The sequence below is a fragment of the Salvelinus alpinus genome, chromosome 32 (assembly GCF_045679555.1).
Source record: "Salvelinus alpinus chromosome 32, SLU_Salpinus.1, whole genome shotgun sequence".
NCBI lineage: Eukaryota > Metazoa > Chordata > Actinopteri > Salmoniformes > Salmonidae > Salvelinus > Salvelinus alpinus.
The window spans coordinates 26,656,646-26,678,246 of record NC_092117.1 but is presented as its reverse complement, the minus strand read 5'-3'; the positions used below and the strand labels follow the sequence as shown (position 1 = coordinate 26,678,246).

General features: G+C 46.3%; 1 protein-coding gene across 8 annotated transcripts in view; it reads left to right on the top strand.

Annotated features, from left to right (window-relative positions):
- LOC139562558 (zinc finger MIZ domain-containing protein 1-like) overlaps positions 1 to 21,601 on the top strand; it is a 249,214-nt gene that overhangs the window by 209,723 nt on the left and 17,890 nt on the right. For 5 of the 8 annotated variants that reach the window (XM_071380321.1, XM_071380320.1, XM_071380319.1 and 2 more), the window contains 3 exons: positions 615 to 720; positions 11,823 to 11,858; positions 18,523 to 18,667. In XM_071380321.1, the coding sequence (XP_071236422.1) occupies positions 615 to 720; positions 11,823 to 11,858; positions 18,523 to 18,667 (287 nt within the window). Of the gene's footprint in view, positions 1 to 614; positions 721 to 7,282; positions 7,775 to 11,822; positions 11,859 to 18,522; positions 18,668 to 21,601 lie in introns of those variants that run through there. The other 3 variants (XM_071380323.1, XM_071380325.1, XM_071380326.1) reach the window with 2 other exon arrangements.

Below are 21,601 nucleotides of genomic sequence, written 5' to 3'. Positions count from 1 at the left end.
ATTTCCAATTCACACATGAGTATAATACACACTTGTACATGTGAAATAGTACAACTATTAACACCACCTCCATGTTGTTATTAGAGATTGTTCTCTTCTGTTCTCACTTCTTTTTTCCCTTCCCTCCCTTCCTCCATTCCTCTCCTCCATCCCTCCCTTCATCCCTCTCCTCCTCCCTCCCTTCCTCCTCCCTCCCTTCCTCTCCTCCTTCCTCCTTCCTCCATTCCTCTCCTCCTCCCTCCCTTCCTCCATTCCTCTCCTCCTCCCTCCCTTCCTCCATTCCTCTCCTCCTCCCTCCCTTCCTCCATTCCTCTCCTCCTCCCTCCCTCTCCTCCTCCCTACCCTCGCCGCTCTTTCCCTCCCTCACTCCCCTCTCTTTCCCTTCTGCCCTCCCTCACTCCCCTCTCTTTCCCTCCATCCATCCCTCCCTCCGCCCTACCTCCCCTCTCTCTCCCTCCTCTCTCTCCCTCCCTTCATCCCTACCTCTCTCCCCCCTCCATCCCTACCTCTCCCCCTCCCTCCCCTCTCTCTCCCTCCCCTACCTTCCCTCCCCTCTCTCTCCCTCCCATCTCTCTCCCTCCCATCTCTCTCTCTCCCTTCCTCCTTCCCTCTAGGTGGTGAGTCGTGTGGCAGCCCAACAAGGCTTTGACCTGGACCTAGGCTACAGGCTTCTGGCTGTTTGTGCTGCTAACAGAGACAAATTCACGCCCAAGTCAGCAGGTAAGAGACACCATCATCACTGACTAAATACCAGGGAACTACCAAGGTCATGTTCATTAGGGCACACAACGGAAAACGAAAATGAGCATTTCTTATTGGACAAATCCAGGTAGTCCCGTCTTGTTGCAATTTGTTTTCTTCCGCTTGGTGCCAAATGAACACCACCCAGGTGAAACAGGATTGTAAAATAAATAGTTACCCGTCTCATGCTGAAGTGCAGGCTAGGAACTCACAGTATGCGACATAACTACTGTTGAACTCCACTGCCCAATGTTTTAACATTTCCGGAGGCCGTTTTGTGTGTGTTGTTCTCAGTATGAGTTGATAACGTTGATTGTTGTCGCTAGAAGGTTGTATGATCACATCCTGGTTACAGGCATGGGATGCATCCCGAATGACACCCTATGGGCCCTGGTCAAAACCAGCCCACTATATAGGGTGCCTTTTGGAACACAGCCATGGTCATGTTTCAGGGCTTCTGTGGTTTTCTTCATTTCTGTCTTCCGTTGAGAAGAGCTGTCCCGATGGCAGGCAGTCTCACAGAAAACAGTCATCTCAACTATCTCTGCGCACGCACATACACACACACGCACGCACATACACACACACACACACACACACGCACGCGCATACACACACACACGCACGCACATACACACACACACACATGGACATTCACACACGTGCGCACACACACACACATACATACACACACATATAGACATTCACACACACTCGCACACACACACACATACATACACACGCACAACACACACACACTACACACTACAGTAATGCTGTACTCAGACACTTTGACTTTCAAATCCAATTCCTCCGATCCATACCACACTGTATTCCAGAGTGTCCATTTGTCTGAGTGAAATCTGGACAGGCAGGGGCAAGGGAGGGAGAGCGATGGATGGATCGATGGTTGGAAGTAGAGGGGTGTGGAGAAACGCCTGACAAAGCCACAACAGGTCAGAATAAAGATAAAGGGATGTTTGAAAGAACTTTGAGTAACCATGGTTACCTTGAACGTTTTTGTGGTTCTAATGGAATGGAATTGGCTTGTTTTTGTGGTAAATATTTGGGAGTTTACTTCCAGTATGTTGGAACCAATACACACAACAGAATTACTTTTCTCCATTTCATCTCTCATCCGCCTCTGTGCTCATCCTTAGAGAGCGTTTTCAAAAACAACTGTTTCTCATGTAAGTCATCTAGAAAAAGTACCTTTCCTTTGTGGTTGATCCTCCTGTTAGAAGGACCCAAACAGACAGACGGACGGACGGACGGACGTTAGTTAGTTTATATGGACAGGCCTGTTTCTTCCCCCTGTATCTGTATTGATGGTATAATGTGATTGTCGTCCTGGGCTCAGGTTGGACTGTGTGGTCTATAGTTAGAATCATCTCCAAGCCTTCTGATCTAATAAAGAGAGTCTGGCCTTGACCTGGGCCCGATGCGTCCCAAATGGCACCCTATTCCCTATGGCCCAGGTCAAAAGAACTGGACTAAGGGAAGATGGTGCCATTTGGGACGCAGACTGAGAATGGGTTTCAGAGGAAGGAAAGCTTAGAACTGATGGAGACAAATGGGAAATGTACTGAAGGGAATTATACATGGAAGGGAGAGAGGGAGTGTGTAGATGGAGGCAGATGGGACTCAGACTGGTCCCACTCAGCCAGCCAGCATCCATCTTACCTCGGGACGCAAGGACGTCTGTCTGAGGAACCAGACAAGAAGGAAACAGACGCAGTAAAAACACACAGACACTCTTAAGGCGACTATGTGAGGCTGGAAGAGATGATGCACCAGCCCGACCTGTATGTGTGTGTCTCCGCCCGCATAAAGTGCAGCCCCAGCACAATCCCCTGACAGCCAGGCTGGCAATATAGGGCCCCACATCTGACACATAGGAGCCCAGACAGAGAGCAAGAGTCTTGGATCAACTCTGGCCATCTCTGGGGAGGGGAGGGCCAGCCTGGTTCTCCATCCCCCAGCTCCACTCTGTATGCTGATCAATGACAGGACGGTTATTACAGAAGAGATGTTCAAATAAATTGTCTGCACACTTATAGGTCAAGTATTCATGCAAATGCCAGATATTTAACATTTTACAAATGTTAACTTTACCTCTATTATGCTACAGGATATCTAGGGGTCTGCATGTTTTACTGCATATGCGTATTGCATGTTTTACCATGCAATACGCTTCAGCAGAGATTTGAATTGCGATTTGCGTTGCTTTCAGTGTGAGTTTACCTTATTGTAGCCCACCTAGAAAAAACTAGCTTGCAGTCTGAAATGCAAGATCCTCCTACAGTTAACCACTAGCTGTTGCTATGGCAGCATTACTATCTGCAGTTAACCATTAGCTGTTAGCCTCTAGCAGTTTCTGTATCGTGGATTACCTAGCTGTAGCTAGCCATTAGCCATTGCTGTGGATTACCTGCAAACTGTTAAGGGTGCGCTTAGCAACGTCCCTGATAACTTTTACAAAGACCAGAGCTAACCCTAATCCCATTCCTCACATCTGACTGACTCATTTGCTAGCTAGCTATAGTTTCCCTCAGACGGGCCTACAAGGGGAAGTGGATAGACCTAAGGCACAGAGCATCATCTAGGTTTTGTACAGTGTAGACCAGTGGATATTTAGGGTTACCAAACTGGTTCTTGGTTCCTATCTGTTGGCAGCAGTCAGTCAATCATTCACCTCTATTTTATTTGGTCCACCTTTCCCTGAAGCTGTCTCTGTGACATTCAATAAACACAACAGTGTCCCTCAAAATGACAGCCCCCACAGACATTCTCACCTCTCGCTCGTAATCCTCACTGCTTACATATTTGGGTGTAGAAACATTTCAGACAGCTACTTTTCTGAATTCCTGAGAGGGGCTAGTTTAGAGTTGTTCTTGGGTTCATTTCAAGGTGTGATCGAGGAGGATTGTGTTTTTTTAAATGCTTTATGTCTGACTTCCTTCAACAAGTCATGGCATAACATGTAGACTGGTGACTACTAGCCTATTACAGTACAGCAGAATGTCAACAGTTGTGTGATTGTTGGTAGAGGTTACTAAATGTCATAAAAAGATGCAGGATCTTGTTTGTTCTTATTCCCCTTAAATAAATAAAAAGGAAAACCATACAAATAATACAAAGGTATTGAATATTGACAACACTGTTTTGCAAGAGAGAAGTATTTGATTGCTATCACTCATTCAGGGATTGAATTTGAATGGACTACATGACCTTATTCACATCGCTACCACAACAAACTGTCTCGTGGGTTTAGGGGAAGTAGTAGACTATATGGAGAGAGCAGGAGACTGCATGACAAAGACAAGTGTGCAGCCAAAGTTTCAGTTCCTGCATACAGTAGCTTGAGTTTGCAATCTGCAGCCAAGTTAGCAAAGAACAGCAATGCTACATATTGCTACTTTCTTTTAGCCTCTGACAAATGTGACACTACTCAGAGATATATCTACACATACAGCTGAGTGACTGTATAAAGCACTGAAGTGAGAGAGAGCAGAGCTCTCCTCCGGTTTCTCTCTCTACTGCTTGTCACAAATATATCAGCGTGGTCTCTACACTGGCTGCCATATTGGGGACTGATTTCTCTTAGTCTTGTGTCAGCACTGAACCACTGACACACTAGTGAAATAGAGGGTTGGGAAAAGATAGAACTTTGGAAAAGGGAGAGACTGTTGTCCATGCTGTATTGGTTTTAAGTGGATGGGAGAAGGTGAGGGTATAACTCTCCTAGAGAGGTAGAGCGAGAGTGTACATTAACTTGGTTGTGAAATAGGGGGAAAGGGAGAGTGATTTAGCTGGTTTGGAGTGGAAAGGGAGAAGGGAGAAGAGTGTTATGAAGTTGGAACGGGACAGAGAGAGAGTTGGCCAGGGTTCTGTGTTAGTTGGGAGAGTCCCTTCACTGACGTCCCCCTCTCTGGTCTCAGACGTAAAGAATGTTAGGCAGGCCAGGCAGGGCTGTGGAATGCTGCCAGCACTGAGTAAATCAACATAGCATGTTCACTGGGCAATCTGCTGTCGCACGTCAGGGAAAGCAACCAATCCAGCCTGTCATCAGTGGCAGATCGCTTCCAGTGTGAGGCAGGCAGTAACTCACACACAACACACATTCTGTGTAAACGCACACAAATACACTATATATACAAATGTATGTGGACACCCCTTCAAATTAGTGGATTTGGCTATTTCAGCCAGACCCGTTACTGACAGGTATATAAAATCGCACATAAAAATCGTCTGTCCTCGGTTACAACACTCACTATTGAGTTCCAAACTGCCTCTGGAAGCAACGTCAGCACAATAACTGTTTGTTGGGAGCTTCATGAAATGGTTTTCCACACAAGCCTAAGATCACCATGCGCAATGCCAAGCATCGGCTGGAGTGGTGTAAAGCTCACCACCATTGGACTCTGGAGCAGTGAAAATGCGTTCTCTGGAGTGATGTATCACTCTTCACCATCTGGCAGTACGACAGATGAATCTGGGTTTGGCGGATGCCAGGAGAACGCTACCTGCCCGAATGCATAGTGCCAACTGTAAAATTTGGTGGAGGAGGAATAATGGTCTGGGGCTGTTTTTCATGGTTTGGGCCCCTTAGTTCCAGTGAAGGGAAATCTTAACGCTACAGCATACAATGACATTCTAGAATGACATTTTGTTCCTTCCATCTTTGTGGAAACATTTTGGGGAAGGCCCTTTCCTGTTTCAGCATGCACAAAGTGAGGTCCATACAGAAATGGTTTGTCGAGATCAGTGTGGAAGAACTGACCTCAACCCCATCGAACACCTTTGGGATGAATTGGAACGCCGACTGCAAGCCAGGCCTAATCGCCCAACATCGGTGCCCGACCTCACTAATGCTCTTGTGGCTGAATGGAAGCAAGTCCCCGCAGCAATGTTCCAACATCTAGTGGAAAGCCTTCCCAGAAGAGTGGAGGTCATTATAGCAGCAAAGGGGGGACCAACTCCATGGTAATGCCCATGATTTTGGAATGAGATGTTCAACGGGCAGTTGTCCACATACTTTTGGTCAGGTAGTGTATGTAGACACATGCTCATATACGTACACACACACACTCTCCCTCTCTCTCTCTCTTTCATCCTCTCTCCCTCTTTAGCTCTGTGTTTCAGACACTCACCCTTTCTCCACCCCCCCACTCTGTAAGTTATCTTTTCCCTGTAGCTGTGTAAGGAAAACTGGTAGTGTCTCCTTTGTTACTGACCCAATCAACCTTCTAGACTATTTAATTACTGCTGAGCCAGAGAGAGAGAGAGAGAGAGAGAGGTGGGGGAGAGAGAGAGAGAGGTGGGGGAGAGAGAGAGAGAGAGAGAGGTGGGGGAGAGAGAGAGAGAGGTGAGGGAGAGAGAGAGAGAGAGCAGTCCTGCCACTGCATTATTAACCAGATGCTGCTATACGACTATATATAGTGTACATGTGGGTCTGTAAGAGGTCTCCTCTGACACTAAGCTTTGCCTCCTTAGATGTTGATGATGAAATCTCTTTGCAACATAAAAGTACTGTTAACTTTTCAAACTAGTAAAACCCCTGAAACAGATGTGTACGGAGGAAAATACTTAAGGTGATTATGATGTTATGATTTTTAACATTAGGTGATTCATTGGTAAAAAGTTATTTTGCTAATTTAGCTGACCTCCTGTAGAACAGTGCGGAACTGGTCGGTCTCTCTTTCGTGGAGGAAACGTGCAAAGAGGGGATATCACAGCGTTTACACCTTCAGTGCAGAAGTTGCACTTTTCACACAGTACTTTACAGTGAAATTCTGCATCAGACCTACGTGTGTCAATAATGGTGCTCTGTAGGCCTGCTTGCCCTCTCTCTCTCTCTCTCTCTCTCTCTCTCTCTCTCTCTCTCTCTCTCTCTCTCTCTCTCTCTCTCTCTCTCTCTCTCTCTCTCTCTCTCTCTCTCTCTCTCTCTCTCTCTCTCTCTCTCTCTCTCTTCCCCTCTCTCTCTCTCTCTTCCCCTCTCTCTCTCTCTCTCTTCCCCTCTCTCTCTCTCTCTTCCCCTCTCTCTCTCTCTCTCTTCCCCTCTCTCTCTCTCTCTTCCCTCTCTCTCTCTCTCTCTTCCCCTCTCTCTCTCTCTCTCTCTCTTCCCCTCTATCTCTCTCTCCCTCCCTCTTTCTCTCTCCTCCCCCTCTATCTTTTTCTCTCTCTCTCTGTCTCTCTCTCTGTCTCTGATGTGCTGGCCTTTGGCCAGGTAACAGTCTGTCTAGCATGTTGCGTCCCACCCACTTCTGCAAGTCAGTAATGTGAGCCGGCTGCATTTTCTTCTCCTTCCCCCTCTAGGTGTGTGTGTGTGTGTGTGTGTGTGTGTGTGTGTGTGTGTGTGTGTGTGTGTGTGTGTGTGTGTGTGTGTGTGTGTGTGTGTGTGTGTGTGTGTGTGTGTGTGTGTGTGTGTGTGTGTGTGTGTGTGTGAGAGAGATAGACAGTGTGTGTGAGAGATGGAGAGTGTATGTGTCTATACGTATATACGTGCCTGTTTGTGTGTGTGATGGGAGCTTCAGGGGGCAGTGCAATGATCACTAGCGAATAGAAACAGGAGGCATCAATAACAACACCACACAACATAGGTGAGGAGGAGTTGTATCTCTCCCTCTCTCCCTGCATCCTGTCATCTGTGGAGTGAGTTGGAGCTGATAGCAGGTACAGCTGGAGGCAGTAACCCATTATTACTGAGCGATCTCTCTGATTGGCTGAGCCGACGAGACCGGGAGACAGCTTCTGAATAATAGACGAGCATTGTGCCGACACTGGACAGGAAATAGAGAGAGAACGAGAGAGAGAGAGAGCGCGCGAGAGAGAGAGAGAGAGTGAGACAGAGAGATCAACAACAGAGTGAAAGATAAAAGTAAGGGCAGAGGAAAGAGAGATGAAAGAAGGGAGGAATAAGTGAAACCGTTGCCACTGGTCTAGTGTTGTTCTGACATCAGAGCATTCTCTCTCTCTCCCTGTGCTATGAGGAAAATTAGATGAGACACACTGAGACTTTGCTTGACTCTGGGTAAGTCTGAGAGCAGTGTGTGTGCGCCTGCGTGTGTGAATACTCTGACTTGAGTTATAAATATTCTGCATTTTAGGTATGCGAAAAAAATAAAGTTTTATAGTATGTGAAATTTTACAAATTGAGTATGCTTCAAATGCCAGATGTCAGACTCATTTCAGCTTTTCATTTAGTAGAATTCTCTGCACACTATTGAGGGAAATGATCGTCTTTCGAGACCCTGATGGGATGCACTGAACCAAAGTGAATGAATGGAGTGTGAGGGTACTGTATCTGTGTTGAGCTGTCTGCTTGAAGAAGGTATTTGTATGTATGCATGTTTCGGTAACGTCTGTGGTTGCAAGTGTGCATGTGAGATTGTGTGTGTGTGTGTGTTAGACAACCCCAGTCTGATATAAGTAGGGTCCCCTGCTATTGCTCATGATAAAATGAGTGTTTTCGTTCTGAGAGCATAAATATAATTAGTCTGACTAGAATGGACACTCCTGATGGATTCATTGATTGGAAACTTTTTAATTAAATTTTTTTTTTCTCCACGTTTTAAAACTCATCAGTGTGTGTTTCCACTATTTAAATGCAACAGTGTAATATCCCAAAGCACTACAAAATGAGTGTGATTCATTATATAAGATTATGAGAAATGTAGTACATTTTCTGTTCTAGTGGATGGATATATACAGTACCAGTCAAAAGTTTGGACACACCTACTCATTCCAGGATTTTTCTTTATTTTTATGTGTTATTTCATATTTGTGATGTCTTCACTATTATTCTACAATGTAGAAAATAGTAAAATAAAGAAAAACCCTTGAATGAGTAGGTGTGTCCAAACTTTTGACTGGTACTGTATGTCTGAGAGCATGACTAGAGCCTAGCAGCACTGCACAGGACAGACAGAGACATCAGCTGACAAGGGCTTGACCTGCTTGGGCCACAGTTTGACACACGCATGCACACACACACACACGCACACGCGCACACGCACACGCACACTCACACAGGCACACACACACACACACAGGCACACACACACAGGCACATACACACACACACTTGGGCCACAGTTTTGACTCACTGACCTGAGCTCTGCATCAGAGAGACTGTCTGCCCGTTCAGTAAGATTGTGTAGTACTGAATGGACAGTGGCTGCACAACTAGTAAGATTGTGTACTGGCAGGACAGTAAGATTGTGTACTTGGAGGACAGTAAGGTTGTGTACTGGGAGGACAGTGGGTGATTCACTAAGACAGACATGGTGCAGTTCCCAGTGAACACTGTTGATCTGTTGAGCTGCACCGTGTCTGTTTCCTGTATATCTAATGTGCTCAAACCACTGGAACTTCCAGTATCCTCAGAGCTTGTGTGTGTGTGTGCGTGCGTGCGTGCGTGCGTGCGTGCGTGCGTGCGTGTGCGTGCATGTCCCATTTCCTCTTCTGTAAGAAGCCTAGGACACTGACTTAAAGGCCCAGTGCAGATGTTTTTATGTCAATATAAAATCCTTTCTGGGTAACGAATAAGTACCTTACTGTGATTGTTTCTAATCAAAATGGTTAAAATAAATACAAAATTGGCTTCTTATCGAAGAGAAATTTCTCAAGCAATAATTTTGCTAGGACGGTCTGAGTGGTTTCAACTAATTTACCACCTGGTACCCACCAAAACAGGCAACAATTTCAGGATGGTCTTTTCATCATTTGTACAATTTAACAGTATTATTCCAACCTCATAGTGTGGAAATACACTCAGTGGCCAGTTTATTAGGTACACCACGAAAACGGATCGCTCCTACAGACAGTGAGTCACGTGGCCGTGGCTTGCTATATAAGACAGGCATCCAGGCATTCAGTTACTATTCGATTGGATGTTAGAATGGGAAAAACAAGTGACCTAAGCGACTTTGAGTGTGGTATGATTGTCGGTGTCAGGCGTGCCGGATCCAGTATCTCAGAAACCCCGCCCCCCTTGGACTTTTCACGCACGAGAGTGTCTAGGGAAACAAAAAACATCCAGTCAGCGTCAGTCCTGTGGGCGAAAACATTGATGAGAGGTCGAAGGAGAATGGCAAGAATCGTGCAAGCTAACAGGCGGGCCACAAACAGACAACGGTGTCCACACATATCAGCTAAAAACAAGAAGAAGCGGCTCCAGTGAAAACGCAATCACCAACACTGGACAACTGAGGAGTGGAAAAACATTGCCTGGTCCAATGAATCGTGGTTGCTGTTGTCCGGATTTGAACACATCCTGTCTGGTACAGGCTGGTGGTGTACTGGTGTCTGGCTTTGGACACATCCTGTCTGGTACAGGCTGGTGGTGTACTGGTGTCCGGCTTTGGACACATCCTGTCTGGTACAGGCTGGTGGTGTACTGGTGTCTGGATTTGGACACATCCTGTCTGGTACAGGCTGGTGGTGTACTGGTGTCTGGATTTGGACACATCCTGTCTGGTACAGGCTGGTGGTGTACTGGTGTCCGGCTTTGGACACATCCTGTCTGGTACAGGCTGGTGGTGTACTGGTGTCCGGCTTTGGACACATCCTGTCTGGTACAGGCTGGTGGTGTACTGGTGTCCGGCTTTGAACACATCCTGTCTGGTACAGGCTGGTGGTGTACTGGTGTCCGGCTTTGGACACATCCTGTCTGGTACAGGCTGGTGGTGTACTGGTGTCCGGCTTTGGACACATCCTGTCTGGTACAGGCTGGTGGTGTACTGGTGTCCGGCTTTGGACACATCCTGTCTGGTACAGGCTGGTGGTGTACTGGTGTCCGGCTTTGAACACATCCTGTCTGGTACAGGCTGGTGGTGTACTGGTGTCCGGCTTTGGACACATCCTGTCTGGTACAGGCTGGTGGTGTACTGGTGTCTGGATTTGGACACATCCTGTCTGGTACAGGCTGGTGGTGTACTGGTGTCCGGCTTTGGACACATCCTGTCTGGTACAGGCTGGTGGTGTACTGGTGTCTGGATTTGGACACATCCTGTCTGGTACAGGCTGGTGGTGTAATGGTGTCTGGATTTGGACACATCCTGTCTGGTACAGGCTGGTGGTGTACTGGTGTCCGGCTTTGGACACATCCTGTCTGGTACAGGCTGGTGGTGTACTGGTGTCCGGCTTTGGACCCATCCTGTCTGGTACAGGCTGGTGGTGTAATGGTGTCTGGATTTGGACACATCCTGTCTGGTACAGGCTGGTGGTGTAATGGTGTGGGGAATGTTTTTCTGGCACACGTTAGGTCCCTTGATACCAATTGAGCAACGAGTGGTACTAAATGGGTGTACCTAATAAACTGGTATTGTATAAATAAAACACAGGCTAATCCTATTTTGGACTAGCCTCAGGATATTGTAAATCCTATCCATGTAATGTGTTCTAACCACTGAAACCTCCAGTTGTTGTGCATCAGTATGTTGGTTTTTGTATGTGTATGTTTTATTTTGTATTGTTTGAAGAAGAAAAAAGTATTCTATTTAAAAATGAATCCTTACAGTATAGGTGTGTGAATGCGTACAAGCAAGTGTGTGATTGAGAAAGCGTGCGTGCGTGAGCACTCTACGCTAGGCTGCATTGTAATCTGGAAACTAGTATGATGTATCCTATCTCTGTGCCCTCTCAAGAGCATTGAAGTCAACCACAATAAATCGTGTTGTGCGGGAGTTCTTTTTATTTTTCTACATAGTGCATCATCCACCATGACTCTCCACCTCTCTGCATCTCTTTTTGGGGTCAGGTATTCACAGCAAAATGCATATTATGATCTGGAGATGTGTAGTCTACTGATCCTGTGGGGCGGAAGGAAAGGGTCTTTGCGAGGGATTGGCATGAGCCTAGGTTTTTTGCCTAAGCGGGCCTAATTTTGTTTTTGTTTTGTGTGTGTTTTCTTTGAGCCTCAATTATTTGTGGGTTTGGTGCTGTGGGCACATACACAGGGAGACAAGACACATAAATTGCAGACTGCACCTTTAACTTGACTGTTGCTGCTGCATTTTGTGTTTTGTTCGTGATTAACCCCTCCCTCCCCAGTAAAATGTGTAATTTGAACCCTACAGAAACCAACACCTGCAGGAGATGTCAGAGTGACTCAGGTAGTTAACCTCCCTCCCTCCATCCCTCGCTCCCTCCATCTTTCTCTGGCTCCAGCATCTGACCGTTTGTCATTACGCTCATCCCTCCATCACCACCTCTCCATCTGAATGTTCCGTATGCCCACAGAGGCCAAATCAAACTCGCACTGTGAGAAAACCTGAACAGTTGCGTTTCAGTAAACAAATAAATGTGATTATTTACCCTGAGACGGTTTTTCCCCAGCAGTGCGCTTTTGATTGAATCTGCCTCAGAGTCTTGGAGAGAGATTATAAACCCATTGGATGTGCTTCTGGTTGGGCAGAGGCTAGCAGAGTGGAGTGGAGGGGGGATCATTGGCTGGGAAGGATACCATTGGCTGCTAAATGGGTTCCATAACGGTTTTGCAGAAGCATGACTTTGAAAGCATCCCAAATGGCACCCTATTCCCTATATTTATGGAATGATCTAGGGAATAGGGTGCCATTTGGGATGCACCCTTTTGATTTCAGGAGGATTTGATATCCTCTCTCCATATTTTGCATACATTATTCTGCCCACATAACACAGCATACTGTCTGGAGCTTGTATAGATAGACCTTATGATTTTATAGAAATATGTATTTTTTGTCTCGTGTCACACATTGTATGTGAATAGGCGTCCAATGTGCGGTTTTCATGTTCTGAGAACGTGTACTGTCTCATATATGTGTACAGTGTGTACTACCTCGATCTGTAATGTGTGTGAGCTGGTCTGCATGTGTTTCTGTATCAGAGTAATGTGGGCTGCACAATCAAACAGTCATTTAGGCTAGTCTGTGACGTCACTGCTTACCACATTCATCCAAACTGTACGTTCAGTGGAAATGTGTGGTCTGGTCTTTTAAACTTGCTGTTTATTATGTAGCAGTGCTGCGATATCGCAGTGTCAACAACAGAGAAAGATACGCTACTTGTGGACACCTGCTCGTTGAACATCTTATTCCAAAATCATGGGCATTAATATGGAAATGGTCCCCCCTTTGCTGCTATAACAGACTCACTATTCTGGGAAGGCTTTCCACTAGATGTTGGAACATTGCTGCGGGGACTTACTTCCATTCAGCCAGAAGAGCATTAGTGAGGTAGGGCACTGATGTTGGGAGATTCGGCCTAGCTCGCAGTCTGCGTTCCAATTCATCCCAAAAGTGTTCAATGGGGTTGAGGTCAGGGCTCTGTTCAGGGCAGTCAAGTTCTTCCACACCGATCTCAACAAACCATTTCTGTATGGACCTCGCTTTGTGTACAGGGGCGTTGTCATGTTGAAACAGGAAAGGACCTTCCCCAAACTGCTGCCACAAAGTTGGAAGCACAGAATCATCTAGAATGTAATTGTATGCTGTAGTGTTAAGATTTCCCTTCACTGGGGCCTAGCCCGAACCATGAAAAACAGCCCCAGACCATTATTCCTTCTCCACCAAACGTTACAGCTGTGGCTATGCATTTGGGCAGGTAGCGTTCTTCTGGGCATCCGCCAAACACAGATTAGTCCGTCGTACTGCCAGATGGTGAAGTGTGATTCATCACTCCAGAGAAGGCGAGCTTTACACCACTCCAGCCTACTCTTGGCATTGCGCATGGTGATCTTAGGCTTGTGTGCAGCTACTCGGCCATGGAAACCCATTTCATGAGGCTCCCGACGAACAGTTCTTGTGCTGACGTTGCTTCCAGAGACAGTTGGGGAACTCAGTAGGGAGTGTTGCAAACAAGGACATACAATTTTTATGTTCTATGCACTTCAGCAGTTGGCGGCCACGTTCTGTGAGCTTGTGAGGCCTACTACTTCGTGGCTGAGCCGTTGTTGATCCTAGACGTTTCCACTTCACAATAACAGCACTTGCAGTTGACCAGGACAGCTCTAACATGGCAGAAATTTTACAAACTGACTTATTGGAAAGGTGGCATCCTATGACGGTGCCATGTTGGGGCCATTCTACTGCCAATGTTTGTCTATGGAGATTGCATGGCTGTGTGCACTTGTCACCAACGGTGTGGCTGAAATAGCAGAATCCAGGAATTTGAAGGGGTGTCCACATACTTTTGTCATGGCTGTACCTTTCAGTGTGGAAGAGGATATTCCCTGGAGACAGTCTCACCTCCACTAGCTAAAACATCTGAGTCATCCAGCCTGTGTGAACTGCATGAAGTGTAACCCGGGAAACAGGCTGCTGTGCCCCCATTAACTAATGATAGAGGGCAAGTCCTCATGTACAAGGAAGCTCCCAATGCTAATTACTGTAGAGCTGAGAGAGAGAGAGTTAGGGAGGGAGAGTGTTATGGAGGGAGAGCGTTATGGAGGGAGAGTTAGGGAGAGGGAGAGTTAGGGAGAGGGAGAGTTAGGGAGAGGGAGAGTTAGAGAAGGGATTACTTAATCCCTGCTATTACTACTACTATACTATTGCTGCTGCTACTACTACCACTACTGCTGCTACTACTACCACTACTGCTGCTACTACTACCACTACTGCTGCTACTACTACCACTACTGCTGCTACTACTACCTCTACAACTGCTACTACTGCTGCTACTACTACCACTACTGCTGCTAATACTACAACTACTACTGCTACTACTACTACCACTACTACTGCTACTACTACTACCACTACTACTGCTACTGCTGCTACCACTACTACTACTACTACTACCACTACTGCTGCTACTACTACTACTACTGCTGCTACTACTACCACTACTGCTGCTACTACTACCTCTACAACTGATACTACTGCTGCTACTACTACCACTACTGCTGCTACTACTACCACTACTGCTGCTAATACTACAACTACTACTGCTACTACTATCACAACTGCTAATACTACTACTACCACTTCTACTGCTACTACTACTGCTGCTGTTACTACTACTACTACTACTGCTACTACTACTACTGCTGCTGCTACTACTACTACTGCTACTGCTACTACTACTACCACTACTGCTGCTACTACTACCACTACTGCTGCTACTACTACTACTACTACCACTACTACTACTGCTACTGCTGCTACTACTACTACTGCTGCTGCTACTAAAACCACTACTGCTGCTACTACAACCACTACTGCTGCTACTACTACCACTACTGCTGCTACTACTACCACTACTACTGCTACTACTACTACTACTACTACTGCTGCTGCTACCACTACTACTACTGCTGCTGCTACTACTACCACTACTGCTGCTACTACTACCACAACTGCTACTACTACCACTACTACTGCTACTACTGCTACTGCTGCTACCACTACTACTACTACTACCACTACTGCTGCTGCAACTACTACTGTTAATACTACCACTACTACTATTACTACCACTACTGCTAATACTACTACTACCACTTCTACTGCTACTACTACTACTGCTGCTGCTACTACTACCAATTCTACTGCTACTACTACTACTACTGCTGCTACTACTACCCCTACTGCTGCTACTACTACCACTATTGCTGCTACTACTAACACTACTGCTGCTTCTACTACTGCTACCACTACTGCTGCTACTACTACCACTATTGCTGCTACTACTACCACTACTGCTGCTGCTACTACTACTACTATTGCTGCTACTACTACCACTACTGCTGCTACTACTACCACTATTGCTGCTACTACTACCACTACTGCTGCTACTACTATCACAACTGCTGCTGCTACTACTACCACTACTGCTGCTACTACTACCTCTACAACTGATACTACTACTGCTACTACTATACTGCTGCTACTACTACTGCTACTGTTACTACAACTGATAATACTACTACTACTACTGCTACTACTATGACTTCTGCTACTTCTACTGATAATAATACTACTGATACTACTACTACTACTACCACCACCACTAGTCATTTTGAACTGACCTGTTCCGATCACCCATAGCCATATGTCTGCAGCATTATCTCAGGAAAAAGGCAGATATTCTTAGAAGGGGAGCCATGCACAGGAGGGTTTACAGAGAGGGCTTAGAAGTCTACTTAATCTGCTTACTGCTTACTGACTCACTCGCTGGCAGAGAGCAGCTACAGTACTACGGCAGACTGGGACTGAGAAGGGTAAAGTTGCTCCTAGACGCTGATCTTTGAGTCATTTTGCATTTCCCCCGCTAATGGTAGGATCGGGGAAGGGGATGCTGATTCTAGATCTGTACCTTGTGGAAAAACCTTCCGGAACAGACTGGGGCAAGTGGAGAGGGGTTCTGGGATGGACAGGGGATAGCCTGGTGGAACCAGTCTGATTGCTGATTGGTAATGTCACTTTCTAGACTAACCACAATGGAAATAAGTCACTGACATGTTTATGTATCTAATACAATCAACTAATCAATCCAGCTTCGTTATTGAAGAGAGGTGCAGTGGAACAATATATATCTGAGGCTTTCAACTTCTTCCTTTCACCCCCGACTCTCTCTCTCACCCTCTCTTTCTCTCTCTCTCTCACCCTCTCTTTCTCTCTCCCTCCCTCTTTCTCCATCTCTCTCCCCTCTCTCTCACCCTCTCTCTCCATCACTCTCTCTCTCTCCCTCTTTCTACATCTCTCTCCCCTCTCTCTCTCATGCTCTCTCTCTCTGGCATATACTGTGTTTGAGCTGAGCCTTGTGTTGTTTGTGCAGGGGTATGTCCCAGTTTCAAATGGCACCCTATATAGTGCACTTTGTTTGACCAGAGCACCATGGGAGGCTCTGGTCATAATGGGGAAAGGGTCCATTTGGGACACAGCCTGGGTGTAAATAGCTGGTCTTGCAACAGGCTGGGTGTGCGGAGGGAGGACGGAGGTGGTGATTTAGTGGGGAGATAAGCTCTCTGTAATGGTAGGGTGGAATAATTCCCCGTCAAATAGGAGGGCTGAGTCTCTCCTCCCTCAAGCTCTGATATTCTGTCTGCTTAGAGATTGGCTTGGTGTATCTCACTCTGCTCTGTTCTTTCTCCTTTCTCTTCTCTCCCCTTCTCTCCCCTATTCGTTGCTCAATTGCTGTTCGATCTCAAACTCATTTTGAGCTTATTTTCTGTGTTAAGAGGTTCGACCTCGATAACACTTCTAATGTACATCATACACATGTCATAACGATGTTTTCCTGTCTGGTGCAGCAGACAGTTACCTCTCATAACAATGTTTGCCTGTCTGGTGCAGCAAACAATTACCTGTCTCATAATGATGTTTGCCTGCCTGGTGCAGCAGACTGTAACCTGTCTCATAATGATGTTTGCCTGCCTGGTGCAGCAGACAGTGACCTATCATAACAATGTTTGCCTGTCTGGTGCAGCAAACAATTACCTGTCTCATAATGATGTTTGCCTGCCTGGTGCAGCAGACTGTAACCTGTCTCATAATGATGTTTGCCTGCCTGGTGCAGCAGACAGTTACCTGTCTCATAATGATGTTTGCCTGCCTGGTGCAGCAGACAGTTACCCGTCTCATAATGATGTTTGCCTGCCTGGTGCAGCAGACAGTTACCTGTCTCATAATGATGTTTGCCTGCCTGGTGCAGCAGACAGTTACCTGTCTCATAATGATGCTTGCCTGCCTGGTGCAGCAGACTGTAACCTGTCTCATAATGATGTTTGCCTGCCTGGTGCAGCAGACAGTTACCTGTCTCATAATGATGCTTGCCTGCCTGGTGCAGCAGACAGTTACCTGTCTCATAATGATGTTTGCCTGCCTGGTGCAGCAGACTGTAACCTGTCTCATAATGATGTTTGCCTGCCTGGTGCAGCAGACAGTTACCTGTCTCATAATGATGTTTGCCTGCCTGGTGCAGCAGACTGTACCTGTCTCATAATGATGTTTGCCTGCCTGGTGCAGCAGACAGTTACCTGTCTCATAATGATGTTTGCCTGCCTGGTGCAGCAGACAGTTACCTGTCTCATAATGATGCTTGCCTGCCTGGTGCAGCAGACTGTAACCTGTCTCATAATGATGTTTGCCTGCCTGGTGCAGCAGACAGTTACCTGTCTCATAATGATGTTTGCCTGCCTGGTGCAGCAGACTGTAACCTGCACTGAAGATGACTGAAGATGCTGAGCAGTCTGATTAGTCACTGGGGTCCAGTGAAGAGGAGGAGTGGTTAGAGGAGGAGGTGAGGAAAGGAGGGGAGAGGACGGCGTACTCACTCCATATCCCTCTCTCTCTCTCTGTATCTCTTTCTCCCTCTGTCTCTCTCACGATCTCTCTCTCTCTCTGTGTGTTTCACCCATCCTCTTCAGAAAGCCAGGGATGTCTCTTCTAGAGGGATCAGAGCCGATGTACTGCACTGTGATTCATTCAGTCAATGAGATCTATACTGGCTGACAGGAAGCAACAGACAGGCTAGCTTTACTGTGTTAGGGTTCCTCCATGTGGCAGGAGGCAGAACTGCAATCCAACTTGAAGAGGGAGAAGCAACACTCAAATGTACTGGGCAGAACAAAACAGGAACATCGTTGATTAATCAATTGAGATATTTTATATCATGTTTTTCACTTTCAATATCATAGGTTTGGTAATAGAGACTGGCTTACTTCAAACTGACATACTGGAGACATACTGGAGACTGTCATAGCAGACCGACAGACTGGAGTATAGACCGACCTGTGTGTGTGCGTGTGTCCTACAGCGTTATCAGACTGACACGAGTGTGTGTGTTTCTTTCCTGTAGCCCTGCTGTCATCGTGGTGCGAGGAGCTGGGTCGCCTCCTGCTGTTGCGTCACCAGAAGAGCAGACAGAATGAGCCTCCGCAGGGCAAAGTCCCCATGCAGCCCAACATGAACACCATGAAACCCCCTGGAGGACTCTCACACGGGTCAGTGTGTGTCTGTCAGAGTGACTGATGTACAGTGTTTTGCCAGCTTGTGGGTTGCCTACTTTACTGTCCCATGTTTTCTGTTTGACACATAGAGATACATTGTCATATTCAGAACTACAAGTGTGAACACATTTCATGTAAACACACGTTCTCTCATTGGTTCTCTGGTTTAAACTGGATCGATCATGTTAACTTAAACAATGTTGAGCTGAAACTATTTGATACGCAGCTAGATGCATGGGCTCCGATATGATACAGGAACGCTAGGTTTTAGTTTGAAACGATTCGGTGCGATTCAGTTTGATAGGGGGAACAAATTGATGCGGTTCGATTCGATGCGCAAACATTCATTTTCCATTTAAAATTCATATCTACTGCTGATGGGAGCTCAGGAGCTGGGCCTCTCTGAGCTGGGCCTCTCTGAGCTGGGCCTCTCTGAGCTGGGCCTCTCTGAGCTGGGCCTCTCTGAGCTGGACCTGTCTGAGCTGGACCTGTCTGAGATGACTTCTCTAAGCTGACGTGTGTGTGTGTGCGTGCGTGCGTGCCAATTACAATTGTGTGTGTAGGCCAGTGGAGGCTAGTGGGAGGAGCAATAGGAGGACGGGCTCATTGTAATGGCTGGAATTGAATAAATGGAACAGTATCAAACTGATCAAACATATGAAAACCACATTTGACTTCGTTCCAAATATTCCATTCCAGCCATTATGAGCCCGTCCTCCTATAGCCCCTCCCACCAGCCTCTACTGGTGTAGGCACTTGAACTGAGCCATTGGGCATCTACCACCCCACTATCAGATTAGGGGTGAGGGAAATGCTTTTTGTCCCCTCCTTTTTATCTGTAATCACCCACTGATTAACTTGTCAAATTAAATCTGAGTGATTGAAAACCCCAATCAGCAGTTGGCTGTGAGATCAAATGTTATTTGCCACATGCGCCGAATACCGCAGGGTGTAGAACTTACTTATAAGCCCTTAACCAACAATGAAGTTCAAGAAATATAGTTAATAAAATATTTACTAAATAAACTAAAGTAGAACATTTAATAAAAAGTAACACAATAAAATAACAATAACGAGGCTATATACAGGGGGTACCGGTACCGAGTCAATGGGTGGGGGTACAGGTTAGTTGAGGTCATTTGTACATGTAGGTAGGGGTAAAGTGACTATGCATAGATAATAAACAGCGAGTAGCAGCAGTGTAAAAACAAAGAGGGGGGGGTCAATGTAAATAGTCCGAGTGGCCATAAGATTAATTGTTCAGCAGTCTTATGGCTTGGGGGTAGAAGCTTTTAAGGAGCCTTTTGGACCTAGACTTGGTGCTCCGGTACCTCTTGCCGTGCGGTAGCAGAGAGAACAGTCCATGACTTAGGTGACTAAGTCTTTGACAATTTTTTGGGCTTTCCTTTGACACCGCCTAGTGTATAGGTCCTGGATGGCAGGAAGTTTGGCCCCAGTGAGATACTGGGCTGTACGCACTACCCTCTGTAGCACCTTACGGTCAGATGCTGAGCAGTTGCCATACCAGGTGGTGATGCAACCGGACAGGATGCTCTCAATGGTGCAGCTGTAGAACTTTTTGAAGATCTGGGTACCCATTTCTCCCTCAGTCTCCTGAGGGAGAAAAGGTGTTGTCATGCCCTCTTCACGACTGTCTTGGTGTGTTTGGACCATGATAGTTTGTTGGTGATGTGGACACCAAGGAACTTGAAACTCTCGTCCCGCTCCACTACAGCTCTGTCGATGTGAATGGGGGACTGTTCGGCCCGCCTTTTTCTGTAGTCGACGATCAGCTCCTTTGTCTTGCTCACATTGAGGGAGAGGTTGTTGTCCTGGCACCACACTGTCAGGTCTCTGACCTCCCTATAGGCTGTCTCATCGTTGTCGGTGCGTCCATTCTGGCAGGCTACACAACTCTGGTGGAAAACAATTTTCTACAGTGCATTTGGTAACATTGACCCAGCAAATTACATTGGTTGTCACTCAACTAATAAAGCCTATGATTTGACATTGCGAAAGCCATTTTACAAGCATCTAAATGCTGAAGGTGCCAGATGTACGGATAGCCTATTAGAACAGAGAAAAGCCTACCTCTCTTTTGCGCGAGCAGCTGTGTCTCCCGCACTGTGCACACAGTTGTTATCTGACAGTCATACGCAGTTTAATGCATAAAAGTTGTACAGGCTAGTGAACTGGACGCATCAATTCAGTCACAACAGATAAGAGGTATTTTTTGAATAAAACAAACTGAGTAACAAACATTAGTGAACTGCCGATTAGTAAAGTTTGAATCGGTTTTCTGACTGATGCATACTTCATTTGGATCGGTTTGGGCTCCCACGGACCAATGCACTCTTATCTTAAACATTTGAATCGGGGACCGATGCTTATCTGTGAATCGTTTCATCCCTACTAACAGTACCAGTCCAAAGTTTGGACACACCTACTCATTCAAGGGTCTTAATTTATTTTTACTATTTTCTACATTGTACAATAATAGTGAAGACATCAAAGCTATATGGAATCATGTAGTAACCAAAGAAGGGTTAAGCAAATCAAATATATTTTATGTTTGAGATTCTTCAAAGTAGCCACCCTTTGCCTTGATAACAGCTTTGCACACTCTTGGCATTCTCTCAACCAGCTTCACCTGGAATGCAGTCTTGTTGAGCACTTGTTGGCTGCTTTTCCTTCACTCTGCGGACCCAACTCATCCCAAACCATCTCAATTGGGTTGAGGTCAGGTGATTGTGGAGGCCAGGTCATCTGATACAGCACTCCAGCACTCTCCTTCTTGGTCAAATAGCCCTTACACAGCCTGGAGGTGTGTTGGGTCATTGTCCTGTTGAAAAACGAATGATAGTCCCACTAAGCTCAAACCAGATGGGATGGCGTATCGCTGCAGAATGCCGTGGTAGCCATGCTGGT